General features: G+C 41.7%; 1 protein-coding gene across 2 annotated transcripts in view; it reads right to left on the reverse strand.

The window, feature by feature from the left end:
• Window positions 1–886: 886 nt before the first annotated feature.
• The window catches only part of ARHGEF26 (Rho guanine nucleotide exchange factor 26), a 69,195-nt gene continuing 48,534 nt past the window's right edge, over window positions 887–21,547 (reverse strand). For both annotated transcript variants that reach the window (XM_087739895.1, XM_009463854.2), the window contains 4 exons: window positions 15,340–15,549; window positions 9,194–9,261; window positions 8,596–8,700; window positions 887–7,670 (listed from right to left, as the gene is read on the reverse strand). In XM_087739895.1, the coding sequence (XP_087596021.1) occupies window positions 7,528–7,670; window positions 8,596–8,700; window positions 9,194–9,261; window positions 15,340–15,549 (526 nt within the window). In that variant the 3' untranslated portion in view covers window positions 887–7,527. The remainder of the gene's footprint in view (window positions 7,671–8,595; window positions 8,701–9,193; window positions 9,262–15,339; window positions 15,550–21,547) is intronic.

Below are 21,547 nucleotides of genomic sequence, written 5' to 3' on the forward strand. Positions count from 1 at the left end.
TAGGGCGACTTGTTTGAGAAATACTGTTCTGATCGAACTTGTGTAACGGTGGCAGACCTGCTGTTTCCCTGAAGCCCTGGGGGCTGGATTTGGGGTTGAGCAGTGTCCCCCCACTGCTGGGGGGAGCTGAAACCAAGGATGGGTGTTCAGCACTGAAAATTGCTGGCAGTTTACTTGGCAGCCCTCTGTTACCTGTGCTTTGCAGCCACAGCTATGGTTATTTCTGGGTTTATCCTTGAGGAGCAAAGCTCTTGCATCTCATTTTGTTTGCCTGGAAGTGTAACCCCTCTGCCTTCTCGGGGTTTGGTTTGGTTTTGTTTCTTGTGCTTTGCAAAAATGACCCTGACCACCAGGCTGGGGAGGATTTATGAGCCTTATCCTGAAGAAAACAGAACTGGTCAGGTGAAACTATTTTTTTTTTTTTTTTCCTTCATACAGAAATAAGTCTAACTTAGTGACTAGACTGTGCTTTTCATTGGATTAACAAGGAGTGGAGGATGCCAAGCTCATTATTTCTACAACACAGCTGAAAAAAATACATAGTTCAACCTCCCTCCCCCCAGTCAGTGTATTAGTTTTACCTCCAGGTGCTGAGGATGGGGTTTCAAACAGGGAGGGAGGAGGAGGAGGAGGAGGAACACCCTGCCCTGGGCTGGGGCTGGTGGATGCAGCAGGCGGTTTAAGGGGAAACAAAAGCCCCGGCGGCTCCAGGGAGGGGGACGCTGCGCCTTGGCGCCGGCCGGGAGCGAACCCGGCCGGCGCCAAGGCCCGGCGTCCCCCTCCCCGGAGCTGCCCGCGGTTGTGTGGGGAAGAGCGGAGCTATGGGAACCCACCGGAGGCCGCCGGGACCCGGCAGGAGCTGAGGGCCGCAGGTAAGGGCGGGAGGCGGCCGGTCCGTCCTCCTCAGGGGAGCGGGGAGCTTCTCTGAGGGGACCTCGCCGCGGGCTGCGCCACACAACTTGATAGGGGACGTCTGAGGAGGCGGGAGCCCAGGGTGCCATGGCAGCGCTGAAGGTGAGCCCCGGAATCAAAGAGGGAAAAAGGAAATTAAATTAGTGATAACGCATGTGGAAATGGAAATGGAATAACTTGACTGTAGTGCGGTATCTCGGGCTCCTGGTTTTGGAAACAGGGCGTTGCGCTGGGGCAGGTGCCACCGCTATAAGAGGAAGCAAGATGGCGCCCAGAGCTGAGAGAGGTTGTACCTGGCTGCTTAGTGTTAAGGCAGAGGGGTGTGCGATGGCAGTTACCACAGCAAAGTAGGGTGGGCTGCTCCACATTACAAATTTGTAGGGTCTTGAGGAAGAATTTAGCAGTAGTGCTGTTACTGGCAGGGTTGGATTAAAAGTCATGAAAAAAAAAAGGCTGGCAGGTGGTCCAGTTTTACTCTCCTTGTTCTTGGTTTTTCCAGTACTTAAAAGAAAAATGGTGGCTTAATTTCTACCTAAGAACACAAAGGGCAGAAAGAAATGGTAGTGATAGCAGAACCTGGGTAAGAATAACAGCGTCGGATGAACAAAGCAAAGACAGATGGCGGTTCTCTCAACCCGCCGCTGCGCCAGCAGACTGTGGTATGAGGACCACCACCAGAAAAAATGCACCCTGAGGTGGTCATGGGTTGGTATGGTCAGATCTTTACTTAAAAGTAACATGACTAATGTGTAAGTAATGGTAATAGCTGTATTTTTCCCAACTGTGCTTAAAGTGTGTAGCTTAACAGACTTTTTTTAAGCAGAAAAGTATCAGAAACCTCTGTGTTCTTCAGAGTTTGGAAATTAGCCTTTTCCCACTGTCAGGTGTGCTAGTTTTGCCTGGGATAGAGTTTATTTTCCTCATAGTAGTGTGTACGGTGCTGTGTTTTGGATTTGTCAGGTCACCAGCGTTGACCAAAGGGATATCCCACACCAAGCCTGGGCCGTGTTGCTCAGCAGTAAAAGCTGGGGGACGAAGGAGGAAGGGGAGGCATTCAGAGTTGTGGCGTTTGTCCTCCTAAGTCGCTCTCATGTGCGATGGAGCCCTGCTTTCCTAGACATGGCTGAATACCTGCCTGCCGATGGGAAGGAGTGAATGAATTCCTTGTTTTGCTTTGCTTGTGCCTGCAGCTTTTGCTTTACCTCTTAAACTGTCTTGAGATCTGTTGAAATCTCAGCCCACGAGTTTTCTCACTTCTACCCTTCTGATTCTCTTCCCCATCCCACTGAGGGGGCGTGAGCGAGCAGCTGTGTGGGGTTTAGCTGCATACCAGGGTTAAACCATGACAGCAGGTTATTAAGCAATCTATGAGGTAATGCTGATGCAAGGTTTTTAACTTTCATATGGCTAGCCAGAGACCATGAATGTTTCTCTTCCCAGTTCATAGTGCACTTTAATGAAGGCTGTTTCTGCCTGTGTGTTAAGAGTTTCTAGCATCTTTTGGAACTCCAGGTTATGGAATGAAACAGAATTTAGTGATGGTAATTAATTCTTCCTGACCTTTGTGTTATCTCCAGTTTGCCTAAATGATGTAGTTGTTATGATACAGCTGTTGAAAATCATTTGCAGACTACAGTAGAGCTAAGAGCACCACTGAAGAACTATCTCTGTACTTCCCAGGAAACGAGACCTCCTCAGATTTCCTCAGTCTTGGCATCAAAATTTACTCTGGTTTGTTTCTAACAAACACTTGGGTTCTGTCCACTTGTGTTGACTAAGTGTGTTACTTTAGAAACAGGATATACAGGAAAAAATGTTTGTGTGGATATATTCCATAGATACAGAGTTTAAGGTATGTGCATGTACGTATGATGCTGCACAAAGACTGCGTTTCATGAGGTGGTGTAGGTTGACTGAAGTGGTGCTACTTTTACCTTATTATTTTCAGCAGATTAGCTTTGCATAATGGAGAACAAATTTAATCTTTGACATGAAAGTCAAGAACAATACTGCATTGTGGTGTTACTTTTTTAAAAGTTCAGCAGATAAAAATGTTCTATTTATTACATTTCAGGGGTGATATAAAGAAGCAGAAAAGACAGTATTAATAGCTGTTCTTTAGTTGTGTCACATGAGTAGTTGGAAATGCTGACATGGGTCGGTGTCAGGGGGGCACTGGTTTCCTGAGGGGCTGCTTGATGGCTTCCAGGAGCCCCCAGACCCGAGGTAGGCATCTGGGCTCACCCCATCGCCTTCCCCTGGCCGTGCTGGTGCTCAGTTCGGTCTTGGCTTCAGTGAGGGGTAAGTGTAAACCTCAGATTTGGTTCTCATCCATGCGGGTACCTAATCGCTGGGCCAGTCATGCACGTTGGACTTTGCATGGTTTCTGCTCACCTTACATAATGAGTATTCAATTGCATCGTGTAAAATGAAACTTTGATTCAGGGAACAGAGAGCCTTTTATTTTTGGTCAACGTGCTTAAAACCCAATTAGAGAAGTCACGTAAGGAAGGGGTACAAATTCCAGGCCCTGCAAAAATGAAATGAAAGTTAATTTTACAGTAACAAACTCCCAGCTGTAGTCTGTCACTGCTGGGCTGTTTAATCAAAAAGGAAGTACTGCTGTCATATCCTCATCCTTGGGTAGGAGAGAAAGAGCGAGCGTGTGTGTCCATGCATGCATGTGCACACATCGGTCAGTGAAAGCAATGAATGAGTTTAGATCATTCCCTCGGAAGTAGAAGTGCTCATCTTAGAGCAGTTAAAAGATGGCTTCCTTTTTTTGCTGATGAAAATATTGTGGAGTTGCTAGAAAGGAAAAAACCAAAACAAACAAAACTGTTTTTGAAAACTTGTTCATACAAACTTTTTGCTGAATTGCTTGTCATGCTGTCTTAAATTTCTAAGACCTCTTGGAGCTATGAGGAATTTAGACTAGAGTGAAAGTCAAGTATTTTAAGAGTCGTAACAGTTGTTATCAGTGTTGTGCCTGCTAGATGCCTATTCCAGGCCCGTGCTGATGCTACGCTAAACAGAAGGTGGTGTGAAGTCTTTTATTTCTGTGCCTGGGGGAATTACACAGGGCTGAATGGAGCTGTGCAGCTTAGAAAACACTGATGGCATCAGCTGCTTGCCTAGAAAATGTTGTGTGACTTCAATAGCTCACCAAAAGGCCACCCTTTTTTTTTTTTTTTTTTTTTTAATCCTTTGTTTAGGCACCTTGTAGGTGGGTGCAGACACACAGTTGGGACAAGCATAGAGACAAATGAATTTGTAGCTGCCACTCCTGTGCCAGCGAGGCTGTAACAGTTCCTAGGCTAAGGGCAAGGTGGTCACCACTCTGGAGAAGGTTCCCAGCCCACTGTGGTGGCCAGCAGGCATCAGTGCTCAATGGGAAACGGTGGTGGTGGAGAAGCTGCTGAAGTAAGGCTGTATGGGAGGTGCCTGCGTGCACTTGGGAGCTGGAGCCTTGCCCCTTCTCAAGGATAGGGGCAGTACGTGGCTCACTGAATAAGGTGTAGTTTTTAGTACAAGCAATTGTCTTCCTTTGTATACTAACCCATAGATAAACTAAGTCGTGTTTTAATTAAAATACAGTCTTCCAGCATTTATTGTAACTATTTAATAGTAACTAATGCAGTCATCTTTAGCAAAAGACCTGGATCCAACATTTCCACTTCCCAGGTGCTTTACAGTAGGGCCTTGTTTCAGCCTTCTCTCCTGATTAATTTTGAACTATCATCTTCTGCACAGGTACTTCTAGAAGTCAGGCGTACAAGATGTATCAGAGTGCAGGACCAGGTTCTTAGAGGCTGACAGAGGGCGACAGCTGGTGACAGGGCTGGAATGCATGTATGTATGTCCTCTGAGGACTCTGGGTTTGTCTCGGAGGTGGCTGAGGGGAGACCTCCTTGCTCTCTGCAGCTTCCTGAGGAGGGGGCGTGGAGAGGGAGGTGCTGAGCTCTTCGCCCTGAGATCCAGGGACAGGATGCCTGGGAATGGTTCAAAGCTGCATCAGGGGAGGTTCAGACTTTACATTAGAAAATGTTTCTTTATGTGGTCAAACACTGGAACGGGCTTCCTAGAGAGGTGCTCGATGCCCCAAGCCTGTCACTTGCTTAAGAGGCATTTGGACAATGCCCTTAGGAACAGGCTTTAACTTTTGGTCACCCCTGAAGTTCCAACTCTACTATAGAAGCAGATAGTTAAAGAACCTTCTATTCTTGACTGGTTTCCTATCTCCCTCTCCTGATACGGACTCTTAACTGGTAGACGAGATGCTCTCCTAGGCCTGCATTTTATGCCATTGCTCCAGCTTTCATGGACATACATGTAAACTGGATCTATGACATAGGACACATGTTCATTTAAAATGCCACAAGTTACAGAACAGATTTAATTTCTCTGACAAGAATGACGTTAACAACTTGCAGTCTAACCGTATTTCTTAAAGAAAAACTGAAGCTTTTTTTAGTAAGGATTTAAAAGCATTTTATTGATTGTTGTCCTATAAAATCACAAAGTCTTTAATTCCTGAAGAACTGTGTCTGACAATAGGAAAAAAGAAAAATGTCTTTAAAAAACATTACAACATTTTTGGAAAAACTAGGTATGAAAAATATATACAATGTATTAAAAAAATCTGAATAACATTAATCTCTGGATTTATACATTCAGTTATGTGTTAAACATCTGCCTGTGTACAATAAAATTTGTTAAAATATTAGCAGTATTCTTACTATGTTAAATAAGTCTTTGTTCAATTTACAGTTTGTCTCAGTACTATTTTATCAGTCCACTTACTTACAAATTAATTTACAAGGCTGTATAACCACTGTCAGACTGTCAAGGTAAGTATTTTTGTACAAAATTACTGCCTTCCTAATATATTTTAAATTGTTACAGAGATACATATTTATAAACATCCAATTCATTCACAAATCCAATCAACATATTACAGTATATAAAACAACATACAGCCCCTTTAAAAAAGACAGGGAATGCAACAGGAAGAAAGCCTTTGTACTACATGGTTTTCCCCTCATTTTTATTGAATGCGTATTCTATCCTGCTGAGTTATCAGCTGGTCCTGAAAGAGGTGAAGATTTTTTATACACAAACTATCATATCTATATACATAAAAGATGCACTGAAATTTATTTAATTTGAGTGCATTTTGTTCACACAACATTAAGTGGTTGGGTTTTTTCTGTGATATTCCAAAGCTAAACTGCAGATGCAAAAATTTAGCGGTGTTGTGTGTAGTGCAACTGTGAGAAGCCTTCTCTAAAGCAGAGAAGAGCATGTGTTGAAGCAGCACCAATGCGAGCTCTTCTGAAAGCAAGGTCCAACTGCTATTTTATCACTCTCTTCCGTCCCTCTCTATCTCTGCCTGAAGCATCCAATGACATCAAGTCACACTGTAGTAGGGGAAGGCAAACACAATACCAAGTTAATCAAGGTCCTGAGCTACCTACTTCCAACTCTTTCCTCAGTGGTGGTCTTACCATTTATATACGCTGGAGATGAGAAGACCTGGCACCTTAACAAAACTTTACAGCTCACTCTTCTCTCTCTTTTTTTGCCTCCACAGAAGGAAATGATCTCCTCTAGTACAGAAGAGCAGAAAGACTAAAAGACAAAATCCCAAACCACCCCCCCCAACCCAGAACAAAGTATTTCATGTTTTCTGCAGTCCCCATCAAAACCCTTGCTCTGCAGCAATAACTTAATATGAAGACCTAGTTAAACAAACAAAGACTGAAACAAGATGGACAATTTCCAGCAGTTATTTAAAATACCTGTGCTAAAATGGATCTGAGAACCAGATAATCCACATTATGTAGTTTGCAGAGTTTGGTACCTCTTTCTTTCTTGCTTTCAGAAATCCTTTTACCACTGCAGCACTAGAAGGAGAAAAAGTCTGAGCTGCCTGAATGAGTAACACACTGTATTAGAGACCACCACCACTGGAGGCACTTCTCTAGATTCTTCCCTGGAGCTCATGTCAGCTTTACCAACATTGCTTAGTGTGATCTAATTACTCCTTACAAAGCCTGGATTTGTGCTGGAGAGGTAGTCCTTTATGAATTACAGGTTGGTTGGTTAGTGTAGTTCAGGTTACACACAGATTAACAGCAGGTCCTTAGGAGCCCAAAACCCCCAGTATTGCTATTCACCTCCAGCTCAATGGATTGGGTGAGTTTCTGGTGTTGTCTCCTACGCAGCCTGCTACGGAGTTCTGCTTCTGAAAGAAAGTCAAAAATGCTCAAAAATGGATGGAGAAAAATACGTGAAGAGGCAGGGATGGAGGAACTAAAGTTGAAACTGAAGTTTGAGTCAAAGAAAGAGATGCATGGCTGATCTCCAGTGCCTAAGAAACAACTTCTAGTTGAAATCTGCTACTGGTTGAGCCCAGGTTTCAGAGTTCAAAGCTCTCAAAATGCAAAACAAAAAAGGGATTAGTATCCAAAACATCAGTGCTCTGTTTGTTACTAGATTTTTTGCATTGGTGATGCACATCTTCCACGCAAGAGCTGTAGGGCATGCAACCATGCCCCCGCCGACAGCAGTTAGTGCAAATCCCGTAGGACAGCATGAAGAAGCAACAACAGTCTACACATTGGTTTCAAGTCCAAGTAAGCGTCCCATCCGTTCCATGTTCTTGTCAATCGTGGCACGACACGTGATTTCTTTAGCGCACTCCATGGGAAACCAACCTCTTTCGCCATCCCGCAGTCGTTCCCCTTCATACCAGCCTGCAAGGGTGAACGGACAAGGAGTAACAAACCTTTTGGAGTACTGTTAAAGATACTTTGTCAGAACTGTGTGTTGCACTTGACACAGTCATCACATACATTACGTATTTACCTTTGTTGCAAATAGAGTACCAGATTAGGATAGATTCAGCAGATTTTTTTTTTTTTTTTTTACGGACAGACTAGGAATTCATATGTAAAAATAATTACATGAAACAAGTGTAATACATTTTCTATATTGTAATTCAAATATATTGTTTGAAATAATAATAAAAAGAATATAATTGCAATCTAAAGAAAGCAATGCAGCACAATTGACAGGACCTTTCATTTCATATGTAATATTGAGTAACATCATTAAGTTAGGACTTAGTACTTCAAGTGCTGGCAGCTTCAAGCATCACTGAGTCAGCACACCATGAGATGTTAGTAGAATCACTTGCACGTCCAGGCAAGAATCGATTTTGATCCCCGGGTACTTGATGCTGTGGGAAACTTAGGCAAAAACACTGTGCTAGACCCCTATACTTAACAGGCAGTGAAGCACAGTATGTGACATGACTAATGATGTGTATGTTTCTCTTACTCAGACAAACCTGGTGCTCATGCACTAAAAAGTCTGAGCTCCATGTTTTTAGGTATAATTCAATTTCTTATTTGTGGATATTTCACATGTCAAAACCAACCAGCACATACTTTCTGCAGCTATTTACCTGTACGAATTATGACAGGCGATGAGTTACTTTGAACATCTGTTGCCTAAACAGAGGCTGTCCTTTAGAAACCTGAACCTAAATGCTCAAGTTTTTCTTGGAAGCTACACCTTTATTCATTGTACGGCCAATGCTATTAGGAAACAAGTTTTTCTAGCTGGATTCACCTGCAGTGGTGACAGATGGTTACTAACAGCAAAGTTCTCACTCACCATCGTTTACTTTTTGATAAACCAAAACAACATCAGCAACTTGAAGAGACAGTTCATCTGACTGCTTTGCTGTGTAAGTTCTGATGATCTCTACCTGAGTCAAAGCTGTGGAAGAAGTAAGCCAGGCTGAATTAAACAATTCACATACCAACAGTATATTTTATTAAAACTTATATACAATTTATTTTAAAAACCTCCATCTTTGAGTATAACACCACCACCACCCCCCAAAACCAAAGGAGGCAGCAAATTATGCAAATGGCTTTCTACCTGAGCAATTACACACAAACAAACTTGGGATGAACATACGAGCATACGAGGGAAGGGGCTTTGCACTTTTGCTAAGAGATTGAAACAACTGACAGCGTTAATGAATGCAAATGGCAATTACTGCGCAGAACAGAACTCCTCAAAGCAGCCCCTGGGCACAGGAAGAGATGGCAACTTCACGTATACAAAAGCAAGAGAGCTCAGGAAAAGAAACGGACAACATTTCTAAGGGTATTTATAGTCTACACTTGCTCATGTCCCCACTAAGGGGCAGTGCATTTCCACTCTTGTGTCAAAGCTCTCAGAAATCCTGTTAGTTGTAACTTACTTGTCCTGTCAGTCTTCTGCCCGTCGCTGTCCTGTCCAAGCACTGTAATCCAGCGAGCTCTGTCACTCCTGCAAACGGCAAAGACAAAACTCAGTTTCCCAACTCGTGCTCTCCTAACGGTCAAGACTACTCCCCTTTTCAAGAGTCTCTATTTAATTTTTTCCTCTTTTGGGTAAAGAAAACAAAACCAAACCTCCTTTCAAAATATGGCCAGAAGGTGTGATACTATTTCTAGTAATATATTATTTGAATATATTTAACTATTTTGAGCATGTTGGATTAGGGGGAAAAAAGCTTATATACGTGGGACCTACTGGGATGGTGTCTTGTATACCTTTATTTTAATTATTTTGAAGTAATGCAGATTGTCGTGATTTAACCTCAGTCAGCAACTGAGCACTGCATAGCCGCTCACTCACCCCCCCCAGCACCCGGGTGGAATCAGGGAGAGAATTGGAAAAAAAAAAAGCAAAACCTGTGGGTTGAGATAAAGACAGTTTAATAGGACAGCAGAGGAAGAGAAAATAATAATGATAAAAGAATATACAAAACAAGCGATGCACAATGCAATTGCTCACCACCTGCTGACTGATGCCCGGCCTGTCCCTGAGCAGCGACCGCTGCCCCCAGCCAGCTCCTCCCAGTTTATAGACTGGGCATGACGCCATACGGTATGGAATAGCCCTTTGGCCAGCCTGGGTCAGCTGTCCTGGCTGTGCCCCCTCCCAGCTGCTTGTGCACTGGGCAGAGCACGGGAAGCTGAAAAGTCCTTGATTTAGTGTAAGCACTACTTAGCAACAACTAAAACATCAGTGCGTTATCAACATTATTCTCATCCTAATTCCAAAACGCAGCACTGTGCCAGCTACTGGGAAGAAAATTAACTCTGTCCCAGCCGAAACCAGGACACAGATAAACTTCTCCACTAGTGTCTGTGACTAATACTTACTAGTAATCTTATTTAAAAAAAAAGAAAAAAAATCTATCTAATGTACAAAGCATCTGATAAATGCAATACAGCAATTTTAAAATACAATACCAACAGGTTTCCTGTCAGTAAGAACTATCTGCAATGTGCACTTAGAATGAAAAGCACGAATGAAAAAGAAGGAAAAAAAAAAAAAAAAAAGAATCCCAAGTTTCTCTGTGCTCTCAGAAGGACACGTTTATGTTTCTAGATGTGTTGGTTTGGGGAATCTGAGAGCCGACACAAGTAAGCAGGGACCCAGCGGAGGCCTAAACTAGTCATTTGAATTTCACCTTGTATAACCTAGGAACACCATAATCAATCTTAGATTACATGTGTCAGTTATTTCTAAGGAGAGCAGAAAGAACTATCTAGATTCTAAGTGTTATACAGTAAATCACAGAAGTGTAAATTACTGACAACTGATTTTGGAAGGGAGTGGAACAAGCTGAAGTGGTGTCTGACAGTAAAGGAAAAAGAAAGCTAATCCTAAATCACCCCTTTTAATGGCTGTAACAACTTAAATCATTTTAACTTTGAATTTTGGCAAGTCAAAATTTGAACTTGATTCCCAAACCAAACATCTCAGTGAAATCAGATTTTATCTCATGTTTGTTGAAGGCCTTTGCTATCAGCACAGATTAGAATAACACAAGGGAGTTGCAGGGTTGAATTTTCCTATTCCCCCTCCCCTAAAAAAATTTTTTGTTGCTATCTTTGGATAACTTCAGTATTTAACTGAAAATAATGAAAAACATCTGCCTTCTGCCAAGACCTGATTTTGTCAACAATCTGAAACATCTGAAAAGAGAATAAAATTCTGTTTGGAAATAGCACTGTGGTGTCTTCAGAAGTGTCAGAGAATGGGACATTTACACAAGTTATGGGAGACTTCTCTAAAGTACATCTTCCAAGATGCACCATCGCTCAGCAGCTGAGGAGACGATTCAGCAAGGGGCTGTAGTTAGTCTGTGAAGTCCAGCCTGAGGAGCAGAGGGAGGGCAGGAATTGAATATCCCGCTACGCATCGTTCCACGATGAAGTTCATCAGTCTTTTCCCAGAACGCTGACACCTTCTCATGGCCTTTCTCCCAGCTAGCTCTAGAAATCTCATTTCTGCTCACAGGCTATCAACACTTCCTTTGGATGAAGGGATTCAGAATGGGAGTCCTTCTGAGCATGCTTCTTTCAGAATGAAAAAAAATATCCCACTGAATATAAATATTTTGAATATAAATACTTGTACTGGGTTTTTTTGTCATTTAATAAGAAACTGTGATTTTTCTTTAAATCCCAACACACATTCTTCCTGAAATATGAAACTACTGCACGTGTCCGACTAACATTTGATACCTGTTTATCTCATACAACGCATGCTACTTTAGACTTTCAGTCATTAAAAGTAAGTGATACTAAACTTGTTGTGTTTCAACCAAAATAAGAACATCTGTATAAAATTTTGCATGAGCTTAACTTTGTGGCTTTTTTTTTTTTTTTTAAAGAAAACAGGTGTTATTTAGACTCATATTTTCCTTTCCCTGTAACCATTCTTAACAGGAAAACTGCATTTCCTTTCAGACAACTCTGAGAAAAATAGGATAATTCCAGACTGTCTCCCAGTTTAAGTATATATTTCTTCATCATCTGTGCATACCATATATTTTGTGCCTTATTCAACAGGGCAATATAACGTTCCTGACCTAACACTGATACATTTATACTTGGGAACCACACACCACATGAAGTGACAAAACATGATCAAACTGTGCTAGAAATCTTTGTGTCAACAAAAACATTTAAGTTTTACATGTGCAAAACTCCACTCAATAAGCACTCTAAACCATCCAACTTGGCCTTCCCATTGTAGATTCCCTTCCCATGTATACGTGATGTATACATGATAATACTCTCTAAAAAGAGGTAATTCTCAAATAAAGTAATTCTTTTCAGAATCTTTTCCTCTGAATGACAATCTGCTAGACTGCTATTTATATTACAAACCATATATAGCAAATCAATAAATCTGCAGAACAAAATGTCCTTTCATAAAAAGCCCAGACAACTAAAAATGTACTGCATTTTTTCCCCAATAAAAACACAGTTCCAAACAAGTCTGAATCATCTGCTTACTTTATGAGACCTTTAATAGAAATCATTAATGATCTATAGTTTCTTTCAGGGTTATTCTAAACTTTGAAAGCAAAACTAAAACTGTAAATTTTTCCAGGCGGGGATACGTCTGGAGCACCCTGTTTCGTGTCTTCTAGCCCGCCTCCAGCTTCCACTAAAACAGATAAAATCTTTCACTTTTGTGAAGGGTTGCGTGGCAGTTAATGGCACCACAGAGAAACGATGGCCTCTCGGATATTTGCACCCAGAAGAACAAGACACTTCTTGTTGCTCGTTTCTAAAGCAGAACACTCTTCAAAACTGGTCAGAACAAGGACCACCTCTATCCCAGCACAGCTCCACAGCTTCCCCGTGGCAGTGCCAAACTCTTCCTCCCATTTAATCCAGTACTGTTTTCACTTCTGCACCATCCAACCATTATAATAAATGATTGACAAATCACTGCTCCAGGACAAGAGGAGTCTGCATTCACACCCCAACAACGCCTGCCTGCTGCCACCATTATGCCTTAGCAAGCACCTGTGCCTACTTCCTCTACATATAGACAACGTGGTGTAAACACCCCAGTGCTAAAAGAACTGACAATTAGGATAAGATACTTTAAAACAATAAGGAACAAACCAGCACAGAAAAGTATCAGAGACAGAGCAAGCTTAAAGGAATCTCTGCAGTCAGATTATTCAAGGTCTTCTTAACAAGATAAGTATCAAGAAAGCCTTCCTTAACTACAACAGTAAAAGCAACAGTTTCCTCATAGTAACCTGCATTACACTTGGACTCGCACGCTCAATTACTCGGCGTGCACAGCAGCACAGCGTGCCACGGGATGAGATGGGAGGCTGTTACAGAGAGCCGGAAACACTGACTCTCACCACCTCGCCTGCTTGTAACGGACCCTTCAATTCAAATTTAAGAACCTGCAGTTCTTCAGCACTGACTTCTGTTCTTTCAGGTCTGTAATGGTCTGAACCATTTGTAGGACAGCCATGTATTTAAGCAAGCTGTAGAATCCATACGTATACAGACAGCACTTTCAACTACAGTATACTATTTGCTGTTCTGGTTTACTTTAGGCACTCACCCTCTGGACTTAATGATTATTAGATAAAAGCGCTACATTTAGAGGTAAGCGAGGCAGAAAACCTGTGTCTTGACTTCCAGTTCTCGGGAGGTGTGTTAGAGAAGTATTTAAACACATCATACACATCATATATTCTACAACAAACGCCAGTGATGACTCAGAAGTGACATTTGTAGTTAAAATTAAACAACAAAAAACTTCAATATTGCAATATGTAATCATTAGATGGTGTAGTTTACTTAACAGTTGTGTTACGTGGCAAAACTTTGTTGTTTTTTTTTTTTTACTGTGATATCACCTAAGTTGAAAATAACTTCAATTTAATGGAAATTCCTTCCACAAGCCCCAAGAAATCCAAAGTGCTTAAATCTCTGTCCGGCAGCCCTTGCTTGTTTGCCTCACCCGTAACAACTAGAAGGGATTCAGTAATCCAGAATTATGATTGCACGGACTTTGGAAAAGATACAAACCGAGTCTTGTCTGAACTTCACAGTATAACATTATACAGAAACTTTCCCTTTTATATATACATAAATCTGCACTGATAAAGTTTGAAGAGCACTATTCGGCTACCTCTTCAGCTTACAGAGTGCAAAATCAAATCAAGAACTACATCCACCCAGTATTTCACTTGATGCCACCAATGTACGTCTTCCTCTCTGCAGACCTCTTTTAGGTCAGACCTTCAGCCTGCATGACACTCGGATACTCTGCTGGCTTCACTGATCTTACACTGACTGTCTGTGTATATTCTGTACTTGCCCTCTGACCAAAAACTCCCTCCACTCGGAAAGTGACGGAGCTCTGCACCATTTATGAACGGTCATATGTCAGTTCTCAACTCTTTTTTGCAAAAATGTGGTCAACGCAAGATCTTCAGTTCCTGCTTATTTTATAAGCATTTTTATGCAAAGCCATCAGAGATAATCCTTTAACACCTTGAAGCAATGTATGACTGGAATTTACTGCACCTTCCATCAACATGGACTCCTTTTGCATTACCTCAACGTAGTTTTTGTTCCTTTCTCCCTTACTGAACTACCTGGGGAAAACGCACCACCATCACCTTCGTACTTCTCCATGCAGCTGTAGGTCTAGAAGAGACACTCAGCTGTTCAGAGAGCGTCAGAATGGTGCCTCTGTGGAGAGCTCCCTTTCAGACCCTACCGGTTTCGCATACGTGCAAAGCTTTCCTTGTCACTTCTCCCTTCTGTTCTACCCTCTAATGGATTCTTAAGTTACTTCTCTCAGTCACGGTATTAAAGTAACACTCTGCAAAGCACAGCCACACCATTACTTGCTGGCTAGGGAGCTGGCAGGCTCCGTGGCAGAGGCAGAGTTAATTCTTGGCCTGAAGACCCAAAACAATAGCACATAATAATGGATACTTCAGTTTACAGAATTTCAACATATGCCTTCAATTTTCCATTATTCCTACACCGTAACCTCAAGGAAAGAGAATGACACGAACACGACATGGAGTCCTCTTCATGACAAAATTACATTAGGGAAACTGAACTAGGTTTGCAGAGGCTTTATTTTATTCCAGTAAATATTTATTCCAGTACCTAGGGGGATATTACACAAGCTGCACGTTCTCCTGCTCTGCCACTCATTAACAATCAGACAGGCTTGTCAACGTTACCTGGCCTCGCTTTGAAAGTATCCACTTATAATGCAGCCAGTGCAAATCACAGCAGTTGGCAGGGGGCACAGTGCGCGGTTCAGTGTTACCGAGCAGGGCACCGACACAGCCCACGACAAACGGAGGATCGTTTCTGCAGCAGCGCTCCTTTGGTCACTGATCAGACATCACAAAGAATGCCTGCTTGGGAACTTGTTTCATTTCATTTTGATTTACACGTGCCGGACAGGAGTTGGGCATTTCATACTCCCTTGACCGGGGCCGGGGGAGCAGCCTGTTGAGACGATCAGGTGAAAAATTACAGAAACGGTATATTGACTTACTGAGTCTCTGTTCCCAGGAGCATCTCCACCTTCTCTCCCGCGTGGTTACTGAGGACTGCTAGTCTGAAGAGGTGAGCCGCAGAACTCTGCCGCGAGTAGAGCATAGCTGAAGCGTTCTTTACAGGAGAAGAAGTCAGGTCCTCGCTGTCACATTGCTGTACCACCAGCTGGTCCCTTAAAGCATAGCCTGTGACATTGTAACTCTCTTCACTGCAGAACAAAGAAAGGAAGAAAAAACCCCACAAGTTTAATGTTTGATTTTCCATTAAGTATGTCTGGAAGCAAACTCAGTCATAGCATCCACTTTTAACTACATAGTATGGCACGATTCTTCTGAAACCTCAGATCATCATCTGTTTATTTGGTTTTGGAACTATCAATTTTCCAAGACAGAAAGTTGATCAGTTTTTAAACCTTCTGGAATTTCATTTAGTGGCACAGTTAAATGACTTTGGCGTTCTTGAGATGGCGTAAGCTCAACTTAACTTTTTGAAAACAGGCACAACAATTATATAGAATTGCACTTCTTTCTTCCATAGCTTCAAATGAACATCAGACCTTAATTTTAGAATGGCATAGGAAAAGGAAGTAAAATTTCCCTTTTCCTGTGCCTGTAAAACTATGGGTATGTATACTGCTTCCAGATAAACACTACTGATCTTCATTTTAAATACAGGATAATCATCTGTACTCCTTGTCCATCTGCATGTAGAAGGTCTAGTCCAAAAACTGTTTTAGAATATTCTGAAAGATAACCTTAGTCAATTGTGAATTTTAAAAATGGGCAAAGGCTCGTCACACACTATCAGTCTTGCACTGTGAAATCTACCTTTTAGAAAGTACTTTGTAAATAAATATACCAGCTCTAAGAGATACGAATAAAGATTGCTACATGTGCATAGTAACTTCCCAAAAGCGACTAGAAAGAGTTTTAAGAAATTAAGCAAGTCGGAAGCTTTCCTTTCCTTATGGCTGAAATGTAGATGGAGAGGTAGACAAAACTAATCTTTGCTGACACACTACCATGTTTGACACGGAGAACAGAAGACCTCAGAACCACTTCTTATGTCAAAGTCACTGAATGTTGAATTATGCCAAAATGACATTATGGTAGTTTTCCCAGACAGGTGAAAACATGCAAACGTTAGACATCACAGATCAGAACATAAAGGCGTTACTGCTTTTAACAACAGAAGGACTTAAATGAAAATAGGCACTCTTCCCTGAACGGCAGACTTTTCTTTCTAAATGTGAGAATCACTTCAGCTAATCAAGATCTTCTTGACAGGTGCAGACAGGGCAAAGACAGGAAGAAGCATGTCGGGACAAGGCACACCGTTACATACGACGGTACTAGATGGTAGCAGTGAGCGCTTACTTCAACCCCCCTATTCTTCAATCCATTACAATGTATTTACGACATGTGCTTCAACTTCAGAATATCCAGACATCTTAAGCAGCATTCTTCAGCACGCTTACGTGAGTTGAGCCAGTTATCCTATCTAGTGGTTTGCTACTTACTCTCATCAAGGCAAGACTGGAAACGTGTTTTTTTCAAGGGGAAAATAACTGTGCATTTCCAAATTTTTAAAGTTGTGAAACATAGTTAAAGAAACAGTTAAAAATCCACATCACTTACTCAAGAAATAGCACTGATCACAACAAAAGAGAAGCCACCTGAAACGGTCTTTTTGTTTCCGCTGAAGCTTGTGAGCGTATTTCCCAGAATCGTCTTACATGCATTTTCAAGTTTACCAGGATGAATCACAAACCCAGGACACTGATAAACTAATTACCTCATAAGTTCACGTAAGCTTGTAAAATTTTTTCAGATTTATTGTCCTACACTGGTGCAACAAGAAAAGATAGAAAAAACCCTGCTTACATAGGCATAAAGCCAGTTCTCCCTCCTAGCCCATGCACTGCTGTGGTTGGCAGATTTTGCAGTAAATCAAATACATCAAATTTTAAGGTGCAACTTTACATACTCCACCTTACAGTAAAAGCTCTTTAGACTTCAGTCTCAAGTGATGAAAAGCTACGCTAGAGCCCCATATTACTATGCTTCATTAAAATAATGTAAATTGAAAAAATACTTGAGAAGATTAATTTTGCTGCCAGAGATATACAGAAACCTGAGCACTGAACTGATACAAATCAAATCCCAAACACCTGGAACTGAAGCAGCCTGAAATGCTGATGGTGACATACCCCCTTCTGGCAGGTGCCAACAAAGCGTATTCTTCCTTCACGGTTGCTCAACTATTATGAGAAAATGGAAAGATGACGACTTAATGCCTGTTGGGATATATTCTGCCCATTTTGTGAACTGTCGGAAAAATACCTGCAAATACCTCACTAGTTAATGTAACGGTCTTTAGAATTCGTATTTTTAATCCTGCAGAAAAAGAATTACTAAAGCACAACTGAGCAACATTATAACTCAAAACATAACTTATTGCTGATTTCTGTGACTCATGCAGCATTAGAAGAATTTCTCTATTCTTCAAGTGATGACAGGTTTACAGATCATGTTGCGTGTGTGGATTTTTGTGGATTAATAGTTTCTGCCAGTGCATCTAGTGTATAAATAAAGTTCTTCTTTCAACTACGTGGGGTACATTTTTACTTTTCTTCTGTGAATTAAATACTTGAAATGGTTTTTTTTCCCCCGTACAGCTTTGTACATTCTCAAATGATTGACATAATTCCATTAGTATCATGTTCTGATCCTTCTTGCAAGTATTTTTTCTTCTCATCTTTTGTTGAGGAGTTCAGGGGCTTTACAAAGGAAGCAGAAGCAAAGACAGATGAGCTTAGTTAGAGTTCTCGTATAGAAGGACTGAAATCACTGTAGCTCGTAAGACGAACACTTCCCTTCCCTGTTTCTTTTTCTCCAAGTCTCAGAATGGTTCCAGCAATTCCCCACAATCCGCTGGTGTTTTCCACTCTGAGGGCTGGAATCACAGCTCCCCATTTAGGTACCATTGACAAAGGCACAAAACATAGCAAAACTTCCAAGCGTGCTGTTGCAAGAACTTAAAATGGCTTTCAAAACTCCCCACACAGTTTTGATTAACCTAGCTTTTGATCAGACTGTTGTTTCCATGTTCCTCAGAGTAAAAAAATTAAAAAAAAAAATAAATCACACAGGAAACGAGATGGACACAGCAAACTCATTCAGAGCTCTGTAAAAATGAAGCCAGGTTAATTACGCTATTACACATGACTTCTTGGCTCCCAAAGTAGAAAGAATACAGATTACAAATAGGTTTTGGTCTAATTAAAGGAATTTAACATGAGCACACTGAGAAGCTGGGAGAATCTTTAGTGTTTCAGCATGTGGAAAGCTAAGTGTTAATTTCCGCACATATAACCCAGGGATGCTAAAAGGAATCTTAATTCAAATGTATTCTCTATGTCCTTATCTTTCGGGAAAGGTGTGCACGTAGCTCTTCCCTGAAACATAACAAATTTAAATTTACTGTGATTGTCCTACTGTAGAAAAGCGTAAGAGTTTTAAGAGCAGCTATGAGAGAGGAGGGAGTAGAGACTAGATTTAGGTTTCACATTCCCTTAAATCCAGCCCTAGATTCAAATTAATTCACTTATCTACAAAAAGATGCTACTTATCGCTTGAGGACAATTGTTTCAAGAGCCATCTGTAGGAGCTGAGGGTTCCTACTGAAGAAGAAAAAACATTTTATATCTAATATTTATCAGTCTCTCTCTCCCTTTTTCTTTTTCCTTAAAATATATACTCTAAAAGATGGTAAGGTTTGTTTGGTTGTTGTCAGGTTTTTTTCAGGGGGTTGGTGTTTTTTGTTTTGTTGGGGTTTTTTGGGTTTTTTTAAAGAAGTCAGTTCAGTATTTTAGTCTAGGCAATCCCTGCTTAGCCAAGGGCAGAACTAGAAAAACCAGCTAGGGGTGCTGCGATAGTTATTTGGGAATCTTGCGTCTGAAAAAGAAATGTAGTCTATGCATTTGCATAACGAATAATAAATGCATTCCTTACGAATTAATCAACAGAGATAAACCTCTCCAAATCCTTCCTATTTCTTATCTCCATTCAACAAAATAGTCTGATTTGAAACTACCAGGCAGTCCCCATCTTTTTACCCCCTGTGCCCTCTCTGAGGCCCACAAACGCTCCTCCTTCCAAACAGATAATGAAATCGGCTGATAAAGGTGACAGTGCTGGAGTGAGCAGATGTACGTAAATGGAAACTTAATCCGCTCAGCCAGGCAGCGGAGTATTAGGAAGGACATTTAACATGTTCTTTAAAAGTAACGTGATCAGGTAATGCAAACATGCCAATATTCATTTTCAGTTTAAAACTGAACTTTTTTGCTAAACTTTTATTTACATTCAGAACATGAAACAACAGGACTGTTCTGCACCCCTCTGGAGGGAACGCATGCAAATTTAGGAAGCACTTTTATGAATACCAAAGATCTACTGATGCAGTATCGTCTGTTCTAGGCCACCTACGCTTTAACAGAAAGCACATGGTCAGTCTCCCTATATCCTTTACTCCTTCCAGCTGCGCCACTCTCAAACCCTTGGTGCTCCACAGAAGTTGCTTTGCATTTGTGCTTGCCTTTACGTACAAAATCACCCCTGGCGTCTTGAGAAAAACCATGGTTTTGCAAGCAGCTGTGAAGAGGTAACATTCCCGAGTAGCAGTGAACCTTTGGGTGATTTCCAGTGCATGAAGTCCAGCTGCATTCCACTGTCAAGGTATCTCGGGAGCTGACAAGCCATAGAGCCGTTAAGGCAGACAGGATTCCAGTGGGATCCTTAGGGGATTATGGAAAATGGAATATTCAATGAATGTACACTCATTCAAAAATATAAGCCTCACTGGAGTTCACCTGAGATCTTCTAAAAGCACTCAGGATGTAACCGGTGGGTTTTCTCAATAGCTGGATAAGGCAGCTATTTAGTTGTATGTAACAAAACTTTATTAATTCTGGAGTTCTCCTGAACTCTGCGGAGCACAGAGCTAGCTCACAGGCAGCTTTGAGCGTTAGTAACTAAAATGTGTAACCAGATCTTTGGGGTCCCAGGAGGGCACGCGGAATAAAAGGAGACATCTGACTTCTGGCAGAGTTCAAAGCTAGCTGCATCCTGTTTTTAGCAGAATATCGTTACAGCGTACACCTCCGAGCCTGCAAAAGGTACCACGGAAATCGCCTCCTCTGTAGCCTGGTCCTCTCCTCCCCTCGGGCAGTTGTAAAGTGTCCGCTACAGAAACTCAACCACGCCTGGCAACGGACAGATTCCTACCTAAACCCGGCAGTGATGCTCATCAGCTGTGCAGGAGAGGTATGGGGATACTTATACCCATACTTGTGCTTTAGAAGAGGGAGAAAACTGAAAACTCATTATGAAGGAAATACATACAAACATAAAAGTAGTATCTGTATTTAAACTAAGTACTCTATCTCTTAATAAAGCACTGATTTCATCATACTTTGTGGAAATGAAAATAGTTTCTTCACTAGCCCAAGAGAAAGCAAATCTCCCAAGCACGACGCAAGCAACAACTGCACTGTAGTGCAGGTGAATCGTGAGGCAGCTGGAAAGAACAACTCTAAAGAGCTGAACTGTATTGCGCGTTACTCCTGATGCCAGAGTCCTACCTTCAAAATCCAACATCAGCATAAGCTACTGGTTTACTGGTCCCTGTAGCGGATGTCAGGGCCAAAATGGTGGCAATTCACAGTACAGCAAGGAGGTAAATAAAAGAAAGAACAAAAGCCAAAAAAGGAGCAAAAAGAGAATGGGGTTAGGGAATGAAACCAAAGGGTAAAACACTACCACAAAGCTGAATGAACAATACATGAAATATTTAGGTTACCTGAAAGTCAGTCTACGCTTAGATCTTTGCAGAGTATTCACAACTTTACACATTTCTAAGTTAACTTCCCAGAGCTACCTAAGCAGTCAGAGGAACAAAGCTGCTCTCCTAGAGGGCAATCGGGACCAGCCAAATTAAACGTCTACGTTGAACTGCTCTCCACAGGGACCTGCCTTCTCCACTGACTGCACGGGTAACCCTGGAAGAGTGCTGAAGGCACCTGAAGTTGAGCAGGCCAAACATCACCTCGCTCTTCTCTTCATGCCGTAATCTGACATCCGTGTTCACGTGAACACGAATTAATTGCTATCTTCCTGTGCACCAACCCTATAAAAGTGGGCCTT

The sequence above is a fragment of the Nipponia nippon genome, unplaced genomic scaffold, assembly GCF_047370975.1.
Source record: "Nipponia nippon isolate SJK-2023a ecotype South Korea unplaced genomic scaffold, ASM4737097v1 scaffold_7, whole genome shotgun sequence".
Taxonomy (NCBI): domain Eukaryota; kingdom Metazoa; phylum Chordata; class Aves; order Pelecaniformes; family Threskiornithidae; genus Nipponia; species Nipponia nippon.